The sequence below is a fragment of the Poecilia reticulata genome, chromosome 7 (genome assembly GCF_904066995.2).
Source record: "Poecilia reticulata chromosome 7, P_reticulata-male-v2, whole genome shotgun sequence".
In the NCBI taxonomy this organism is placed as follows: Eukaryota; Metazoa; Chordata; class Actinopteri; order Cyprinodontiformes; family Poeciliidae; genus Poecilia; species Poecilia reticulata.
The window spans coordinates 26726751-26744831 of NC_088836.1; the positions used below are offsets into that span (position 1 = coordinate 26726751).

At 42.3% G+C, this 18081-nt stretch overlaps 1 protein-coding gene across 2 annotated transcripts; it reads right to left on the minus strand.

Moving 5' to 3' along the window:
* Window positions 1-565: 565 nt before the first annotated feature.
* Window positions 566-16680, minus strand: LOC103467747 (CDK5 and ABL1 enzyme substrate 2-like). Of its 2 annotated transcripts, XM_008414410.3 has the most exons (9): window positions 16085-16680; window positions 14903-14995; window positions 10849-10926; window positions 10588-10687; window positions 6703-6871; window positions 6532-6629; window positions 4616-4722; window positions 3957-4161; window positions 566-1565 (listed from the first exon to the last, which is right to left on the minus strand). In XM_008414410.3, the coding sequence occupies exons 1-9, from the start codon at window positions 16627-16629 to the stop codon at window positions 1425-1427; spliced, it is 1536 nt and encodes a 511-aa protein (XP_008412632.1). In that variant the 5' UTR covers window positions 16630-16680; the 3' UTR covers window positions 566-1424. The 2 variants fall into 2 exon arrangements, with proteins under 2 accessions (XP_008412632.1, XP_008412633.1); XM_008414411.3 differs by lacking the exon at window positions 10849-10926.
* Window positions 16681-18081: the final 1401 nt, after the last annotated feature.

Consider the following 18081-nt stretch of genomic DNA (forward strand, 5'->3'; position numbering starts at 1 on the left):
CTACATATCAAGTGTGACTTAAAAGAAAATTGACTTTGTAATTTAACTCCTTGAAATTGGGCCTCTGTCTCTTTAAAAACTCCTGTTTCTGAAACTCTGCCTTCAGGAAGTCATCACAACGTGGCGCTTTTATTAACCCTTTAACATTTTTACCAGCGTTTCACTGAGAAGTAGCTCTAATGAGCTCAGCTGATGCGCAGCTCCACCAGGTGCTTGCTAATTGCTTCTGGCTAGTCTGAAGGAGTTTGGGGGTAAGTTTGGAAGCTGCAGCTCAGAATGAAGGAAGATCTGAATGGCTGTCATGAAGATTTTGGGGCGAAAAAGATGATAAAAATACAGTTTTCCAATTAAGCTTTTTTGGATTAGACCAGAGAAACTTTCTGTTCATAATCAGTCCTGAAATATTAAAATAAACATTTATCATGCTAGATTCAAACACATCCTGCAGATTTGGATGTTTATTCCAAACTCTCTTTACTGCATCTGACTGACTCGCGTCTAAATTAGGTCATGATTATCTGGAGACGCAACGTTTGAGTGACAAAATAAAAACAGACTAGAACCATCATGTTTGGATAGTTTTACTGATACTGTGGTTTTTCAGGCACTTTTTCACCAAATTCACACAAATGCTAAAATCCGAGGAGATGCTGCTGCTGGGTACAACGTTAAAAATCCACCCATGTGCACTGAAAAAACTACAATCAGGTGTTTTCCATTAACCTCCAATGGAACAACTTCTTTGGGTTGGATTTTAGGAGCTACTGAAATGAATTTTAATTCCTGAGAACTGAAAGACAAACGAAACAAATCCCTGCAGAATTACATCAAACAGTAAATACTACATATAGGTTTGTTTAAATGTGGGATTACAGCACGTGAGGACGACCACCACCAGAGTCAGAGCTGCCACAATAACATCCTGTGTTCAGTACAAATATGAGACACAATGAAACAAGATGATTAAATGAAATCAAAGGTCACTTCTCAGCCTACTGAGTTCTGTTCTCACAGCTAAAAATGCTTCACAGTGTCAGAAACCCAACTAGAAAATCTGTCGTTTGCAGTTTAAATACAACAGCCTGTAGAATAAAAATCCACAAAGCTACATCTCTCTCTTTTTGACTCCAAAAACACACAAATTACAGCCACTACTACATGTAAATACAAGTTAAGAACATTATGGCGTTTTAAAAAAGATGCATCACAAGAAACCTAAAGTAAAAGCACATTCAATGTGCCGAATGAACGTCTCTAACATAGAGATCATGACTGGATCTTCACGTACAAACAGACATTCGAGACGCTCACGACCTACATACAGTGTTTGACAAAGAATGTAAACAATTCCCCCTCCTCACATTTAAAATAAATAGAATAATTTATTTCAAACAGCACAGCTTATACACGGTGATGGGTCCCGTCTAACCCTGCTGCACCAGGCGGCGGTAGTGCGGCATGACCTTGCTCTCTGGGAGGTACAGGCCCATCTCCAACGCCACCAGAACCGGGATCTCCAGCGAAATCAGCTCCCGCCGGTTGATCCGGAAACGCTCCTCCAGCTTCTGCTCAAAACGCAGAGGAAAAGTTTCAGGCACCGAGAACACGACCCTGGTGGACTAATCCAGTCAAACCAGGACGGAGAAATGTTTACAAAGCGTTTTAAAAAGTGTTGTTACAAGCACACACTTCAATGTGATTTATTGAGAGAGTTATTGATTTAGAAAGGAGAAATAGAGAACAAGGGAGAGTAAAAGAAAACAAAACAGACAGAAAATGAAAGCATAAAAGACAGAAGAGAGAGACAGAAACATATCTGAGAAAGGAAGGAATAGAAAAAGAATAGAGGTGGAAAGAGAGAAGAGAACAAAAAGACAGTAAAAGGGAAAAGAAGAGAAAAATGGAAAAGAAAGAAAGCGAGACTGAAAGGTAATCTTCAAAGTGTTTTAAAGGTTTTAAATACAAAAGCCTTTTTAATAGACTTTCAATTTTTAAAACCTTTAACAATCTTAATTTGTATATTTTTAAAAAGTTTAAAAACTGCAACGCTTTTCCTTCCCTCATAAAATCCTAATTAAACGTATTAAAGTTTGTTTCTGCGATGGGACGGGGGTGTACATACTTTTTAACAATCACTGCATTTGAAGTTGAATTTCACGACTTTGTCGTTCGGCCGATCAAACGTAAGAAATCGTTTCATTCAACAAACGGCATGCATTTGAACCCAGTCGCCATGGTTACTGAGACAACGCAGCCTCCATCTCTGTTTGAGTTGCAGCTTTCATTCCCCTGCAGCAGCCGTTGCCATGGAAACTACAGGTGCAGCTGCCTAAACCAATCAGCAGTGGAGATCCTGGGAGAGTTTTGAAGCTCAGTTTGAGAAAAACGCGTCAGAAGTGGAGATCATTAGATGATCAGCAGAGGGAACCCTGCTGCGTCCGACAGGCCGCACATCCTGATCCTCAACCAGAAAACACCCGACCGGGTGGAGTACATAAACTGACATAAAAACAAAGTTAAAGCTATGATTTTAATTACTCAGGCTGTTATTTGTATGGGGTAAAACATAAGTTCAGTGTTTTGCTGCAAGTTTGCTTTTAATTAACTAAGATGACTCGGTTACTGATGTGTAAAGAAACATTTAAAGCCTCTATTCCACATTTTATTCAGAAATCAGATTTCTGTTCATTCTCAGAGACAAACATGTCTGTTAAAGTAAGTAAAGGCAACAAATAGTTTCCACTGTTTCTGATTTATAAGCTGATCACCTGTGCTGCAGTTTTTAATTAGAAACGACCAATCAGATTAATCGTGATGAACTGATTAATCGATAACTAAATAAGTGAACAATTATTTCAACAATCAATAACTGGAGTAGACATACTCTAAAACATGCCATTTGCTGAAAGAACATATTCAGAGCTGTAATTAAGCCAAAACTGTGCAAAAGACATAAAAAAATATTCCTTTATCTTTAAATATGTTCCTCCTAAAACTCCTAAAGTGGCGTATTTTCAGCTCCACCTATTACAGAGTCTGTAAAAACAAATCATAAATCTTCTATTAAGCACTAAAGCAACAGATTAGCAATTCACTGTATTGATGTTAAGTCAAGCAGAAAGGCCTGAGCTTTGTTATGTTAGAAGTGTTTATTCATTCATTCGAATCCTTTGCTGCCAATTATCAAGCTTTCACCAAAGGAATGATATGATACTGTATTTCAGACAATAAGATGTTTACTTTGTTATTTAAAAATGAACTAGATGGTTTGTTTATTTGCATCCTTTAATATTTCTATAATACTGTATAAAAAACTGAAGTGGTAAAAGAAAAATATGTAGAAAGTGTTTTTATGCAATTAATTGTCAATAATTGATACAATAATCAATTAGTAAAATAATTGTTAGTTGCAGACCTATTTTTAATTACAATGCAAGCTGTTTTGTGAGCAATCAGCTGAAAAAAACAGAACCAAACTGCAGCTCCTCCTGGGAGTCATGATGACGACTGAACTTATATTTCTGCCTGTTGCTGCACCAAAACATTTTGAGAAAGTTTCGAGTATTTTTGTTAAAAAGAACCAGATTTTTTTTAATTACAAGGTTGTTGATGAAGCCTGGTAAATTGATGTAAATTTGATGTGTTTAAATCTTTACATTCTCTGGTTCACCACACAAATAAGACAAGTCTTTCAGCTGACAGCCATCTTTGTTACAGCTTCCTAAATACACGATAACATTAAGTTTAATTTAATTTTTTCTGCCTTCAGCAGCTCTTAAATTACATTTTGTTCAGATAAACTACACAGGATAATATTTCTGCAGAACAGGAGCCACACAGAAGCTGTTTAGTAAAAACCCCTGAGGTGAATGAAGCGTTCAAGGTCTCGTTATTAAAGGTTCTGCAGTCTAAATCAGATCCTGTTAGCACCGTTAGCGGTTAGCATGTTGACTCACATCAATGAGCTGCTTGACTTCTGGTTTCCGCAGATCGCTGCTGATCTTCGCAGCCAGCAGAACGCACTCAGCCGCCACAAGCTTCCTGTTCTGCTTGTTGAGGCGACCTTGCAGCACCAGTTTCTCAAAGTAAACAAAGGCCATCGCTATGGTGACCGGCTGCAGGCCGTACTCTTCGCTCATGGCCCTCATCTCCCTCTTCAGGCTGGCAGAGAAGAAGAAGAAGAAATAGAAATCACAGTTACTCCATTGTTTGAAAAGAAAGAGCGAGTTGTATCAGGCGGAACTGCAAAAACACAAAACTACTTTTGGTCTAGTGTCTAGTGCAAATATCGAATTTTAAATAAGACAAAAACTTTTCAGCAACATAAAGGAGCTTTTTTTAGGTGAATAATTCCTTCATAATAATGAAAAAGTACTAGTTCCACAGGCAGATTATTTCTATTAAAAATGAGCTAAATGTTTTATTACAAGTGAAATAATCTACTGGACATTTTAATCAATATTAAGGAATTATGTTAGTTTTGTTTAATTTCAAATGCATTAACATATTTACACTAGAAACTAGATCAAATTTACATGGTGAGATTTTGTGTTTTTGCAGTGTGACCATGTTGAGAGAGGACGATTCTTAAACCACAGAAGAAGAAGAGAGACACCTTCTGATCTTGCTCAGTGTCAGCTTGATGTGAGGAAACTTCTCCTTGAAGGTTTCATTCATGTCCTTCTTCAGGTCGGACGGTTTCACATATTCAATGATGGTCGTCTGCAGAGACGGGAGACAAACCAGCAGCTCAATACAGACCTGCTGCTAAGTGATGTTCTCTCTCTCTCTCTCTTACACACACACACACACACACACACACACACACACACACACACACACACACACACACACACACACACACACACACACACACACACACACACACACACACACACACACACACACAGCTGTCTTTGTGGGGACTTTCCATTGACTTCCATTCATTTCTACACCCTAAACCTTATCCTAACCAAATCTCAATTCACACCATAATCCTAAATCTAACCCATGACCAAAAACCAGCGTTTCCCCTTGTGGGGGCCAGGCTTCGGTCCCCACAACGTAGTATGTGTCAGGAAAATGGTCCCACAAGGTATTACAAACTAACGCACACATACACTAAGGGCTAAAGGTTGCTGCCATGTGACAGAACAAAGATACAGTAGTATCACGTGAGCACGGCATAAAGGGGGTATTCTCTCTCCAGAGGTTGTAAAGACTCGGCGGACTGACTGAAGTCAAATAAAACCGTGTCCTGATTTCTGCAACCAACCTCAGAAACTCACACAGATGGTCAAGAGAAACCAGGAATCCACCATCTGTGTGAGTTATATTCTATTCATATTGAGTTTTACATGTTTCACTCCTACAGATCAACTGATTTTGCTTTGTTTGTCGCAAATTTTAAAGGGGACGTATAATGCAAAATTAAAATTTTGCACGTTTTTTATACATCATTTGGGTCTCAGCTGCTTTTAAAAACAAACCAAGTGCTTAAAAAAAAACTAATCACCCAGCTATATTTTTGACAATAAGTTAATATTTTTTTGGTGTCTGGAAAATGAGTCAGATCAAAAACCTTCTCATTATGTCACATTCAATGGGCACTGTCTCGTTGCCTAGCAACCTAAGCCAAGTCCAGCCCGTTACCTAGCAACCCAAGTAGAAGTCTAGAATGTTTGGTCACCTGGCTTTACCGCTCTAAGCGCTGCACAATGGCTACTGGAAAAGACAAGAGTGTTATTTGTTGACTGCCATTTAGAAACCACTTGCTGCATTCTAGGTTGTGCAGGAGCCTCTACTAATGCTTTTCAAAGATGTGCGGTTGTATAATTACGCATCTGTTTGCAGCCATTTTCACATGTGAGTGTAAACATTGCGTTGGGGATTTAAAGTGACAGGAGGCCTAAAGCAGCTCATCCTGAAAGGAGCTGAAAACAGGCAGAACTGAGTAAACCAAAGTCTGATTATCTAGGAATAATTTCATGTGAAAAACGTAATAAACATGATTTGTAAAGCCCATAGACCTATCCTAACCTGACCAAATGTACCAGAGCTCTGCTTCGGTTGCTAGGTGACGGGCTGGGCTCAACTTGGGTTGCTAGGTAACGGCGCAGCGACAGGAGGTTTTTGAAATGGCTAATTTTCCAAAAACAATAACTTATTGCCAAAAATGGCATGGTGTTTTTAGAAGCAGCATTTGGGATTACAAAAACGTTTAAAATGTGAATTTTGTATTATAGATTCCTTTAAAAACAAAACAAAAGTTCATCGTTTAACAATTCAACTCGGCCTCTTGTGAGGATTTGTCTTAACTTTTCTTCAAACTGCAGGGGAACTAGATTTATTTTAACTCTATAATATAATTTGATAAAATTTGTTAGGATTTAATAAAAACTTCATTAAATAATTCAAATTTAATTTGATTCCTGCAGCGTTTCTAATAAAAAAATAAACAGTTTAACACCTTTTCTATTTACTTCCACACAGATAATTGTGAACAGAAATAGAAGCTGCAGCTCTGCTCACCACATACGATGCAAATATCAGAACCCTTTTATGTCTCCCACACGGCCACCGGGGGTCACTGAGCAGGTTGGGGTCATAATCCCCGGCCTCCTCTATGTCTGCAACACAGAATCCAGAGAACCGTCAGAGCTGGGGGGAAGTGTGTGTGTGTGTGTAGGCTTGGAGTCATACTTGGGTCTTGCAGTGTGCCGCTGCTCGGACGAGCAGGGGTGAAGCCTTTTTGCCCGTTGCCACGGATACGACACTGAGGGGTCTGAGATGTGCAGCTCTCCAACATGCTGATGCTCTTCTGCCTCACCAAGGCGTTGGTCGGGAACAGAAACTCAGCGTACGACACCGTCTGAAAACCAGGAATCGTATCGTTTATTTAACAATTTTTCGGTTATTCTAATTACTAAACTAAAATTTTTATAAGGATTTTAAATTTTTTTTTAATTCAACATTTAGTTGAATATTTTTTATGAATTTTCTCCAGTTCACACGGTCAAACCTATACAGCTCATTTATTTACATACAGATGGGGGCCGCAGCCAATGATTATTTTAGTAATCAATTATTCTGATTATGTGACAAAAAAAAGACATTCTGCAGATTTTTCACTAAAGCTTATTTTATAAATTCAAAAAAGTGGGTTGGATGGTTAGTTAGTTGGTTGGATGGATGAATAAATGGTTGGATGAACGGAGGGATGGATGGACAGATGGACAATGTGCAGATGTACGGCTGGTTGAATGGATAGTTGATGGCTGTATGGATGCATGATTGGTTGGTTGGTTGTAAGGTTGGATGGATGGATGCGCGGCTGGATGCGCAGTTGGTTGTTCGGCTGGTTGTGCGGCTGGTTGTGGGGCTGGTTGTGCGGCTGGTTGTGTGGTTTGTTGTGCGGCTGGTTGTGCGGCTGGTTGTGCGGTTGGATGTGCGGTTAGATGTGGGACTGGATGTGGGGTTGGGTGTGCGGCTGGTTATGCGGTTGGGTGTGCGGTAGGATGTGGGGTTGGTTGCGCGGCTGGATGCGGGGTTGGGTGTGCGGTTGTTTGTGCGGTTGGATGTGCGGTTGGTTGCGCGGTTGGATGCGCAGCTGGATGTGGGTTGGGTGTGCGGCTGGTTTTGCGGTTGGATGTGGGGCTGGGTGTGCGGTTGGGTGTGGGGCTGGGTGTGCGGTTGGATGTGCGGCTGGATGTGTGGTTGGGTGTGCGGTTGGATGTGCGGCTGGGTGTGGGGCTGGGTGTGCGGCTGGTTGTGCGGCTGGTTGTGCGGTTAGATGTGCGGCTGGTTGTGCGGTTGGATGTGCGGTTGGATGTGCGGCTGGATGTGCGGTTGGATGTGCGGCTGGTTGTGCGGCTGGTTGTGCGGTTAGATGTGCGGTTGGATGTGCGGCTTGTTGTGCGGCTGGTTGTGCGGCTGGTTGTGCGGTTGGATGTGCGGTTGGATGTGCGGCTTGTTGTGCGGCTGGTTGTGCGGTTAGATGTGCGGCTGGATGTGCGGTTAGATGTGCGGCTGGTTGTGCGGTTAGATGTGCGGCTGGATGTGCGGCTTGTTGTGCGGCTGGTTGTGCGGCTGGTTGTGCGGCTTGTTGTGCGGCTTGTTGTGCGGTTAGATGTGCGGCTGGTTGTGCGGTTGGATGTTTCGGCTGGTTGTGCGGTTGGATGGGCGGCTGGTTTTGCGACTGGTTGTGCGGCTGGTTGTGCGGTTAGATGTGCGGCTGGATGTGCGGCTTGTTGTGCGGCTGGTTGTGCGGTTAGATGTGCGGCTGGTTGTGCGGTTGGATGTGCGGTTGGATGTGCGGTTGGATGTGCGGCTGGTTGTGCGGTTGGATGTGGGGCTGGTTGTGCGGTTGGATGTGGGGCTGGTTGTGGGGTTGGTTGTGCGGTTGGATGTGCGGTTGGATGTGGGGCTGCTTGTGCGGTTAGATGTGCGGCTGGTTGTGCGGTTGGATGTGGGGCTGGTTGTGCGGTTGGATGTGGGGCTGGTTGTGCGGTTGGATGTGCAGCTGGTTGTGCGGTTAGATGTGCGGCTGGTTGTGAGGCTGGTTGTGGGGTTGGTTGTGCGGCTGGATGTGCGGTTGGATGTGGGGCTGGTTGTGCGGCTGGATGTGCGGTTGGATGGGCGGCTGGTTTTGCGGTTAGATGTGCGGTTGGATGTGCGGTTGGATGTGCGGCTGGATGTGCGGCTGGATGTGCGGCTGGATGTGCGGTTGGATGTGGGGCTGGTTGTGCGGTTAGATGTGCGGCTTCTTGTGCGGCTGGTTGTGCGGTTAGATGTGCGGCTGGATGTGCGGCTTGTTGTGCGGCTTGTTGTGCGGCTGGTTGTGCGGTTAGATGTGCGGCTTGTTGTGCGGCTTGTTGTGCGGCTGGTTGTGCGGTTAGATGTGCGGCTTGTTGTGCGGCTGGTTGTGCGGTTAGATGTGCGGCTGGATGTGCGGCTTGTTGTGCGGCTTGTTGTGCGGCTGGTTGTGCGGTTAGATGTGCGGCTGGATGTGCGGCTTCTTGTGCGGCTGGTTGTGCGGTTAGATGTGCGGCTGGATGTGCAGCTTGTTGTGCGGCTGGTTGTGCGGTTAGATGTGCGGCTGGTTGTGCGGCTTGTTGTGCGGTTAGATGTGCGGCTGGTTGTGCGGTTGGATGTTTCGGCTGGTTGTGCGGTTGGATGGGCGGCTGGTTTTGCGGCTGGTTGTGCGGCTGGTTGTGCGGTTAGATGTGCGGCTGGATGTGCGGCTGGTTGTGCGGCTGGTTGTGCGGTTAGATGTGCGGCTGGTTGTGCGGTTGGATGTGCGGTTGGATGTGCGGTTGGATGTGCGGCTGGTTGTGCGGTTGGATGTGGGGCTGGTTGTGGGGTTGGTTGTGCGGTTGGATGTGCGGTTGGATGTGGGGCTGGTTGTGCGGTTGGATGTGGGGCTGGTTGTGGGGTTGGTTGTGCGGTTGGATGTGCGGTTGGATGTGGGGCTGGTTGTGCGGTTAGATGTGCGGCTGGTTGTGCGGTTGGATGTGGGGCTGGTTGTGCGGTTGGATGTGGGGCTGCTTGTGCAGCTGGTTGTGCGGTTAGATGTGCGGTTGGATGTGGGGCTGGTTGTGCGGCTGGATGTGCGGTTGGATGGGCGGCTGGTTTTGCGGTTAGATGTGCGGTTGGATGTGCGGTTGGATGTGCGGCTGGATGTGCGGTTAGATGTGCGGCTGGTTGTGCGGTTGGATGTTTCGGCTGGTTGTGCGGTTTGTTGTGCAGCTGGATGTGGGGCTGGTTGTGCGGTTGGATGTGCGGCTGGTTGTGCGGTTGGATGTGCGGTTGGATGTGCGGCTGGTTGTGCGGTTGGATGTGGGGCTGCTTGTGCGGCTGGTTGTGCGGTTAGATGTGCGGCTGGTTGTGCGGTTGGATGTGTGGTTGGATGTGAGGCTGGATGTGAGGCTGGATGTGGGGTTGGATGTGGGGTTGGATGTGGGGCTGGTTGTGCGGTTGGATGTGCGGCTGGTTGTGGGGTTGGTTGTGCGGTTGGATGTGCGGTTGGATGTGGGGCTGCTTGTGCGGTTAGATGTGCGGCTGGTTGTGCGGTTGGATGTGTGGTTGGATGTGAGGCTGGATGTGGGGTTGGATGTGGGGCTGGTTGTGCGGTTGGATGTGCGGCTGGTTGTGGGGTTGGTTGTGCGGTTGGATGTGCGGTTGGATGTGGGGCTGGATGTGCGGTTGGGTGTGCGGTTGGATGTGGGGCTGGATGTGCAGTTGGATGTGGGGCTGGATGTGCGGTTGGATGTGCGGTTGGATGTGGGGCTGGATGTGGGGCTGGATGTGCGGTTGGATGTGCAGTTGGATGTGGGGCTGGATGTGCGGTTGGGTGTGCGGTTGGATGTGGGGCTGGATGTGGGGTTGGATGTGCGGTTGGATGTGGGGCTGGATGTGGGGTTGGATGTGCGGTTGGATGTGGGGCTGGATGTGCGGCTGGATGTGCGGCTGGCTGTGCGGTTGGATGTGGGGTTGGATGTGCGATTGGTTGTGCGGTTAGGTGTGCGGCTGGTTGTGCGGCTGGTTGTGCGGTTGGATGTGCAGTTGGATGTGCAGTTGGATGCTTACCTTCCCGGTGGCGCCCCGCTCCACCCCCTCCAGTGACGGCTGCAGGTCAGCAGCCGGCGCAGAGGACAGCCTCTGCCTCTGAGCGTCCAGCTTCGGGTCACTGTTCACAAACACACAAACATTTCTACGTAATTCTCGGCGCCCACCCGGCTCTCCTCTGAGAATGGCGTGGGTCAGACGGGTGGTGATGAGAACGTAAAAGTGAGGGTGGGTGGTGTCGCTCCCTGCTGGGAGGGGAGGAGGTAGCTGCGTTCTTAGTACCTGAGGTGAGCTCTCTCTCCATAGGGCAGCACTGAGAAAGCAGCATAAAGCGACCGCTTGGTACAAATCAGCATGATCCTGCAGGACACAGCGTGAACAGGCAGACAGAACAGATGGAGTGTCAGTCTACAGACAGCAGCGACAGGAACCGCCAGGATACACACCACAGACATCAGCTGCAGTCACCAGGGATGGGCAATCATCCTGAGAGGCCATGGGAATTTAAATTTATTCGCAAAACATGAAAACTAAACATGACGGAGATCAATACTAATCAAATTTAATGTTTTTCTCCATTAGAGCAGAAACCAATGGCAATATCGAAGCCCTTACATTACTCTATGGGCTGCAGTCACAACGATTAATCGGATTAATCTAATATTGAAATAATCAACAACTAATTTTGTAATTGATTAATTAACTGGATTTTACAGACTCAGAAAAATTTCAATTTCCTTAACAACATATTCAGAGCAGCAGGTAAGCCAAAACTGTACCAAAAAAAAGCAAAGTTTTTAGCTGGGAATGCCCAATATATCAGTACCAACATCGGTATCGAATGATATGTCATTTTTAATATATTGCATTGGCCCAATAGATAAAACTGGGCTGATATTAACCTCCAATATTTATTTTCATCTTGCTGCCGTCTGTTTCTGGTAATTTAATTTTTTTGACCAAAGGTGTAAAAAAGGTAGAGAAATATATATATTACCAGAAAGTATCGATTATCGGCCATAACAGCAATTCTGATGATAAGTATCAATATTGGCCCAAATTTTCATGCGAGTACATTCCTAGTTTTAGCTTCACTGTTTTATTTATTTCTTGAATAAATGTTTTCTTTTGTTGTTATATTTTACTTATTTTAACAGAACTGTGTGTACTGTGTTTGTATCGGTGAGGCGTTTTGTTTTTTCTGCTTACTTACTTGAAATTTAGCTATTGTGCCAATTCCTGCATGATTACACTGCCATGAATTTCAGTAATGTTGATTAATCTCTATTAAAGCACCTTCTGCTATGAAATAATTAAAAATATAATCACCAGATTAGTCCTAAACAGAATTGATGTTTGCTGCCTTTGCTACAAACAAATCAAGCGTTCACTAAAGGAATGACATATTACTGCATTATAGGCAATAAAATGTTTCTTTTCTTATTTAAAAAGTGAATTGAATTATGTGTTAATTGCAGCTTTTAATATACTTCTAATATTGTATCAAAAAGTCTGCAGATAATGGCAATTTTTTAAAATCCGATTAATCGATTAATCGTCAGAAAAATTGATAACTTAAATACTTGCAGCCGTAGTCACAACCCAATCAAACAACCACCAAAATAGACTTTAAATTAGCATTTATCATCAGTATTATCACAGTAAATAAATTTTTTGTTGGACGTTTAGTCCGTATCGCCCATCCCTAGCAGTGACACAGAAATAAGTCACAGAGCCACATCTAGAGACGCTCACTAGTGAAGCTACACGGCTGTGAAAACCACTGAAAGCAACGACACCCGGCTCATTTTCACCATCACAGTCAGTCACAGAGCTAATGGTGAGATCTGGATCTCCAGAAAGCGCCAAACACCAACCAGCCTGGGGTTAGAGATTCAGAAAGTCTTCAGCAGGTCAACTGAAGTCAAGTCGCTCTCTTAAAATGCTGTTTTATTCTTCTTTTTTTTTTTTTAATTATGCACGTTAATAATTTACTTTTTCACAGAAACGTGGAGCATGAATTATATATTTTTACCTCCATTTATGGAGGACTTTCTGAGGGAAAGTGTCTCTGTGCTGAATCCTTCTGTGTTCAAATTTCTACTGGAAACATAAAATCTATGAATTTTATGTTAAAATCCGATTAATCGGATTTTATGTTTTAAATGTAATTATTACATTTAAAACACTAAAAAAACAGCATTGTAGGCTGTACAAAGATAAAGTCATCCTGTCAATGCAAAGAGTTTAATTTAACTATAAAAGCAGCTGTATTTTCACAGAGAAGCACTCTGCTAATTTTATTGTTTTTCTTTTATTTGTAACATAAAGGCAAAGAGTTTTATTTTGGTTTATTTGAATCAGAGAAGCAACAGTCTTACTGCAAGATGTTTGTCTTACCAGATGAAACTGAAAGAGAAAAAAGGTGCAGAAATTTTCTGTTTCACTTGCACAAATTTTACATTTTTATTTGCCATCAGTCAAATTTATAACAGACAGCAGCTAATCATAATAAAAGAAACAGTAAATAAATTTTCCAAATTTGTAAGTTTTTTATACATTACAGTCTAGGTGTTGTTTTCTATTCTTTATCCACTGTTAATTATAAAAAGGATACTTTAGTTTTTTTTATCTTACTGTATAACGGAGCAGAAATGAGATTTAAAAATTAACATATGTACAGAAGAATTGTGATTTTTGTGCAGATTAAATATAAATGATATTTATATTTATAATCCGATTCTAGAAATTTGTCACTCATGATGGGACAGACTTTGTAAACTTTCATTCGTCATTTTTTTGTTTAGACGTTGCATGTATGGACAATTAGTCCCTCTTGTTCTGGATGCTGTGAAGCAGGAAGGATTTTTATCTTACTTTTTTACTAAAGGATGTTTGTTGTGATGCGTCACCATGGCAACAAGGTATTGTTTTTACAAATGGGAGCAGCTGATTAGCATCTCAATAGCTCAAATAAAACATAAACTATGGCCCCAAATTTATCCTTAAATGTATCCCGTTTATCCCAAACCGTCTCTTTAATTGATCTTATCCCCTACTCCAACATCTCTGAGGCAGCAAAATCAAATTAGGTGGATTAGCAGTGAAATATCATCTCTGCTGTCCAGAAATTGAGCTGTTAGCATGTCATGAGACTGCCATGCAGCAACAAGCGGACTTCAGTCAGAGGCCTCTTTAGATTCGCTGCAAGACTGGCTGCTAGTGGAGAGCCTTCCTGCCCACAGCATCTCCATCAACAACAACTCTTTGGATGATATTTAACTTCCCTTTTGGAATGAATTTTTAGCTGCCATCTTTGACATTATGTGCAAACCTGATAAAGTTGAGCATTAAAACAAATTAAAACCAATAATGATCAGAATTTGTTTTGTTAGTTAATTTGTTAGTTAATTGTTTTGTTAGTCTATTAAAAATTATCTAGAAGTGTTTTTTTTTAGTTATATCTTGTATAACTCTCTGAGACTGAGCTGTTTTGGTAAAGAGACACAGGCTGGAGGCAAATCAGCTGAAACACAACACATAAACAAACACACTCTGACTCTATAGAGCTTCTGTATGGAGTAAAATGTGGAGAAACTAGTTCCTCCCAGTCTTTATGACACCACCACAACCAGTAAATGTACAAAACACCGGCTTTAGCTCCTCACAAGACAACAATGACATGCACTCTGCAGCCTCTGCTGTAAAAACCTGCCAATAAACACCCAGAGCTTCAGGGCTGACAGGCATCTGCTGGAGTTTGAGGTCTTTAACTTACACAATCTAAACGGGCTCGCTTCCCGTCGGGACAAAAACAGAAACTCAAACCTGTGGGACAGTTTAGGATCACTTAGTTTGCACTCACCGGCAGAATAAACACAAACAAACGAAAGCGTGTGGAGATGAATATGAAGGAGATGATGAGACAAATGAAAAATAGAGGTAAATATCTGTAGAGCCAAAATATTCATGACATCCACTTTTCTGAAGTTGTGTGAGAAACCAGGCTAATCGGGAACCAACAGCGTGTCATCTAAGCCACATCTTGCTTTGGGATAACCTTACCGCTGGTGCAATACGGTGTTAGATTTCCTCACTGCACCTCTTTTGGCTTTTGCTAAGCTTCCAAGGGTGATTAAATTCACTGTGGCAATCCCCTAACAGCAGCTGTGTATCCCGGTTATTTCTCTGCAGCCTCTGTACCAGAATTAATCAGCTTACAACAACTCCAAGCAGGAGCATTATGCTGCTGCTACCAAAACACCTTTATGAATATTACAACAGATTTTTTTTTTCTGTGTTCTGCTCATCAAATGGGATTTTAAAGCAGACGTACCTGCTTCCTCTTGTGTCATACTGCCTCATGCTCTTGATGAAGTGAACTTTCTTTGGCACCTTGGGTCCAGGAGAACCAGAAATGTTCCTCTGCCTGCATAAAAAACAGAAAGAGCCGGCTTTATGGGACGATTTCACAGGCAAACCCAAAACGTTCATGTAATGCAGCTCCATGGCCGGCCAAAGGTTAAATGAGGCCCGAAGCAGAATTTTCTTTGGGGGCCCGTAATGCTGGGCAATATGGCTTGAAAATAAAATGTAATTAATTTTTTTATACCAAATTCGACTTACGGTTTTAACCCATTTTTTTCCTCACTCTTTTTTCTTTAAAAAATTACAAATAACTAGGACTGTCACAATAGCAAATTTTACTGGACGATAAATTGTCCCAGAAGTTGAGATAAATGATAATATTGCTGTTTTGAGACCATTTGCAGGTAATATAACGGTAATGACAGAATAATGCAAGAACACGTTCTCAAAGATCAATAAAATTTAAATTCTGATTAACATTTAACACTTAAACTGGAAAATGCTTTAAATATCCAGAATAAACAACAAAACAACTAATAAAATCAATTATGGAGACTAAACAAAATTAATATTGTTGTTTTTTTTGGTAATTTTTTTAAGTACTGATAATAGGATAATCATGTAACTTTCCCTCTCATAAATGTTAATTTTGTTCAGAACACTCCACACTGTACCTGGTAGATATTTTAAATAACCAAAACAAAACACAACCACCAAGAACTATAAATAAACAGAAAGTTAAAAAAAAACAAAAAACTCAGACAACTGAAACCATAAATAAAATTAATTATGAAATCTCTGTAAACAAAATTGCCCTTCAAAAATATTAATCACCAGAATGGAAACTCATTTTAATTTAAAATGTGATTAATTTATTAATTGCTCATAGGCTTACTAATACCTCGGGCCGGCCTTCAATAGGTTGTTATTATTAAAAGTAGATTTAAATAACAGTTTTTGGGAGGTAAGTCAAAAGGGAATGAACACATATCAAAACAGTTAATGTTACAGATAATTTATATGGCAGACAATCTGGAGCATATGAGTGAATTCCTCTGGTAGAGCGAATCAAAACCATTTAATACGGAAGTCAGTGGCCCGTTTCGAGGCCCACAGTGCTCCGTGGAGACACACTGACAACAAGCCTCACCTCTGCCGGGAATCCAGGGGGTTTCCGGCCGGGCTGAGTACGGCGGGCGTTGATTTGGCCCGGGAGCAGGGCTGGTGTCCGCTTGTCAAAGGAGACAGCGGGATACCCGGAAACTGCGTCTCCCCGGCGCCGCTGGTCTCTAAAAATACCTCGTTGGGTCCCACAGAATTGGTGGCAGTCGGTCCAGGAGACGTTACCAACGAAGGCCGGACAAGACCGAGTCCCCCGGGTAAACTGGAGGACGAGCCGCTACCTGGTTCCGCTGCGGGGTCTGTCACCTGGTTGACAGGACCTCCGCTATCAGTCCGGAGGAGCTTAACGGCCGCGCCGCCCTCTCCGTCCCTGAGTCCGGTCTCCTCACCGGCTTTTTGGTCGGCATTTCCAGCGGTAGGTTGACCCTGGGGTCTTCCATCGAGAGAAATATTGCTGAGGAAAAAAATAGCAGCCCGTCTCCTGAGGGAGTCCTTCGTCTTCCTCCGGTGTTCTCGACGAGCTCTCGTCTGTTTACCGTTACTAGACTGCAGACCGCACAGAGCGGTCGCCATTCTACTCTGAAAATGCAGCTGTTGAACACAAAGGCAACGAGTACCGGTAGATGCAGTTTAGCCACTCCCACTTAGACGTGATTGGTTGTTAAGCTAATTATGCAGTTTAACCTTGAAAATAAACGTAGGTGATTGGGTACTTCAGAAAATCCCCTCGCTCCCAACAATTGATTGGGTGTAGCACCGGAAGGGAGGAGTCATGAAAAGACGTAAATTTTAAAGTTAATATCTGAAAAATTTGGACCATTTAATTAGTCCCCAGAAAGTGTTTATTATGGTCCATCGACTTTAGTTTTAAGAACTTAAATGATGATTCATTATTGTCTTTTGATAATGTAGTGACATAGATCAAATATGTAATTTCATAATTTGCACCTTAAAATTGTATTGGACTGTTAATTGACCCTTCCTTGCCTCTCACAAAGTCCAGATGCAGACAAAAGTAGACCTAAATTTAAAAAAAGTTAGAAACACAAAGAAAGTTGAAAACTAGGCAAAATAAAATTACTTTAATTTGTCAATTAGCTGACTTTTATTCTAACCACATAAAAGGTTAGAATAAACCTTTTATGTTTATTCTAACATAAAAGGTTAGAATAAACCTTTTATGTTAGAAAAAGGTTTCTAATATAAAAAGGTTTACTTGGCATTAAACTTGTTGGAAGTTTAATGCCAAGTTATAGACAGATTTTTAGAAACGAATCCATCTGTATGACACAAATTGAGTGAAGTAGAGTGGTAACTATTAATTTGTAACTTATACACATCATCCTGGGATTTTTAAAGTTATTTAAATGCTCGGTCACATGAAACTCTGCTTGAAAAACAACTCTTCTCAAAATGTGCATGTCTGTGTAAAAATATATATCTTGTAATGATGAGGTACCAAAGTTATTAAATACAGTTTTGTAATTATGACGAGCTAGAAAGTCTTGCAGTCAACATAAATGTGCAACCCTCAAGATAAGCCCGAACAGCTGGTAAACGCTTCCTCGCATCATAAACCACCAATATCTGACTACCAACTCTTTAATCATCTTGCTAGGAAAATGTCTTATGTTTTAAAGTGTAAAACTTTAGTTGTTTTGTTTCCTTACACTAACTTAACAATCAGTAGACCTGAAGCCAATTCAGTCATGTTCAAACACGATTTCATATCAACGGTAACCATAAAACCAAATGCATCTCCTAACTACTTGGAACCTGTGAATAAGTCGGTTGCATTTCAACCTATGACTGTCAGATAAAAACTGCAAACTCAACAGCTTGGTATTTAAAACTAATAACAGTATTTAGTGCGACAGTTTGGCCTGGAGTTTGATCTAGGACTCACAGTTGTTGGGTTGTAAGAATGAAACTGAAAGTGAATTCTTGAAAACCTTAATTACCATTTTGTCAACATGCCAATAAGTGCAGTAAGTCAGTCATGTTGTGTATGTCTGTGACTGTCTG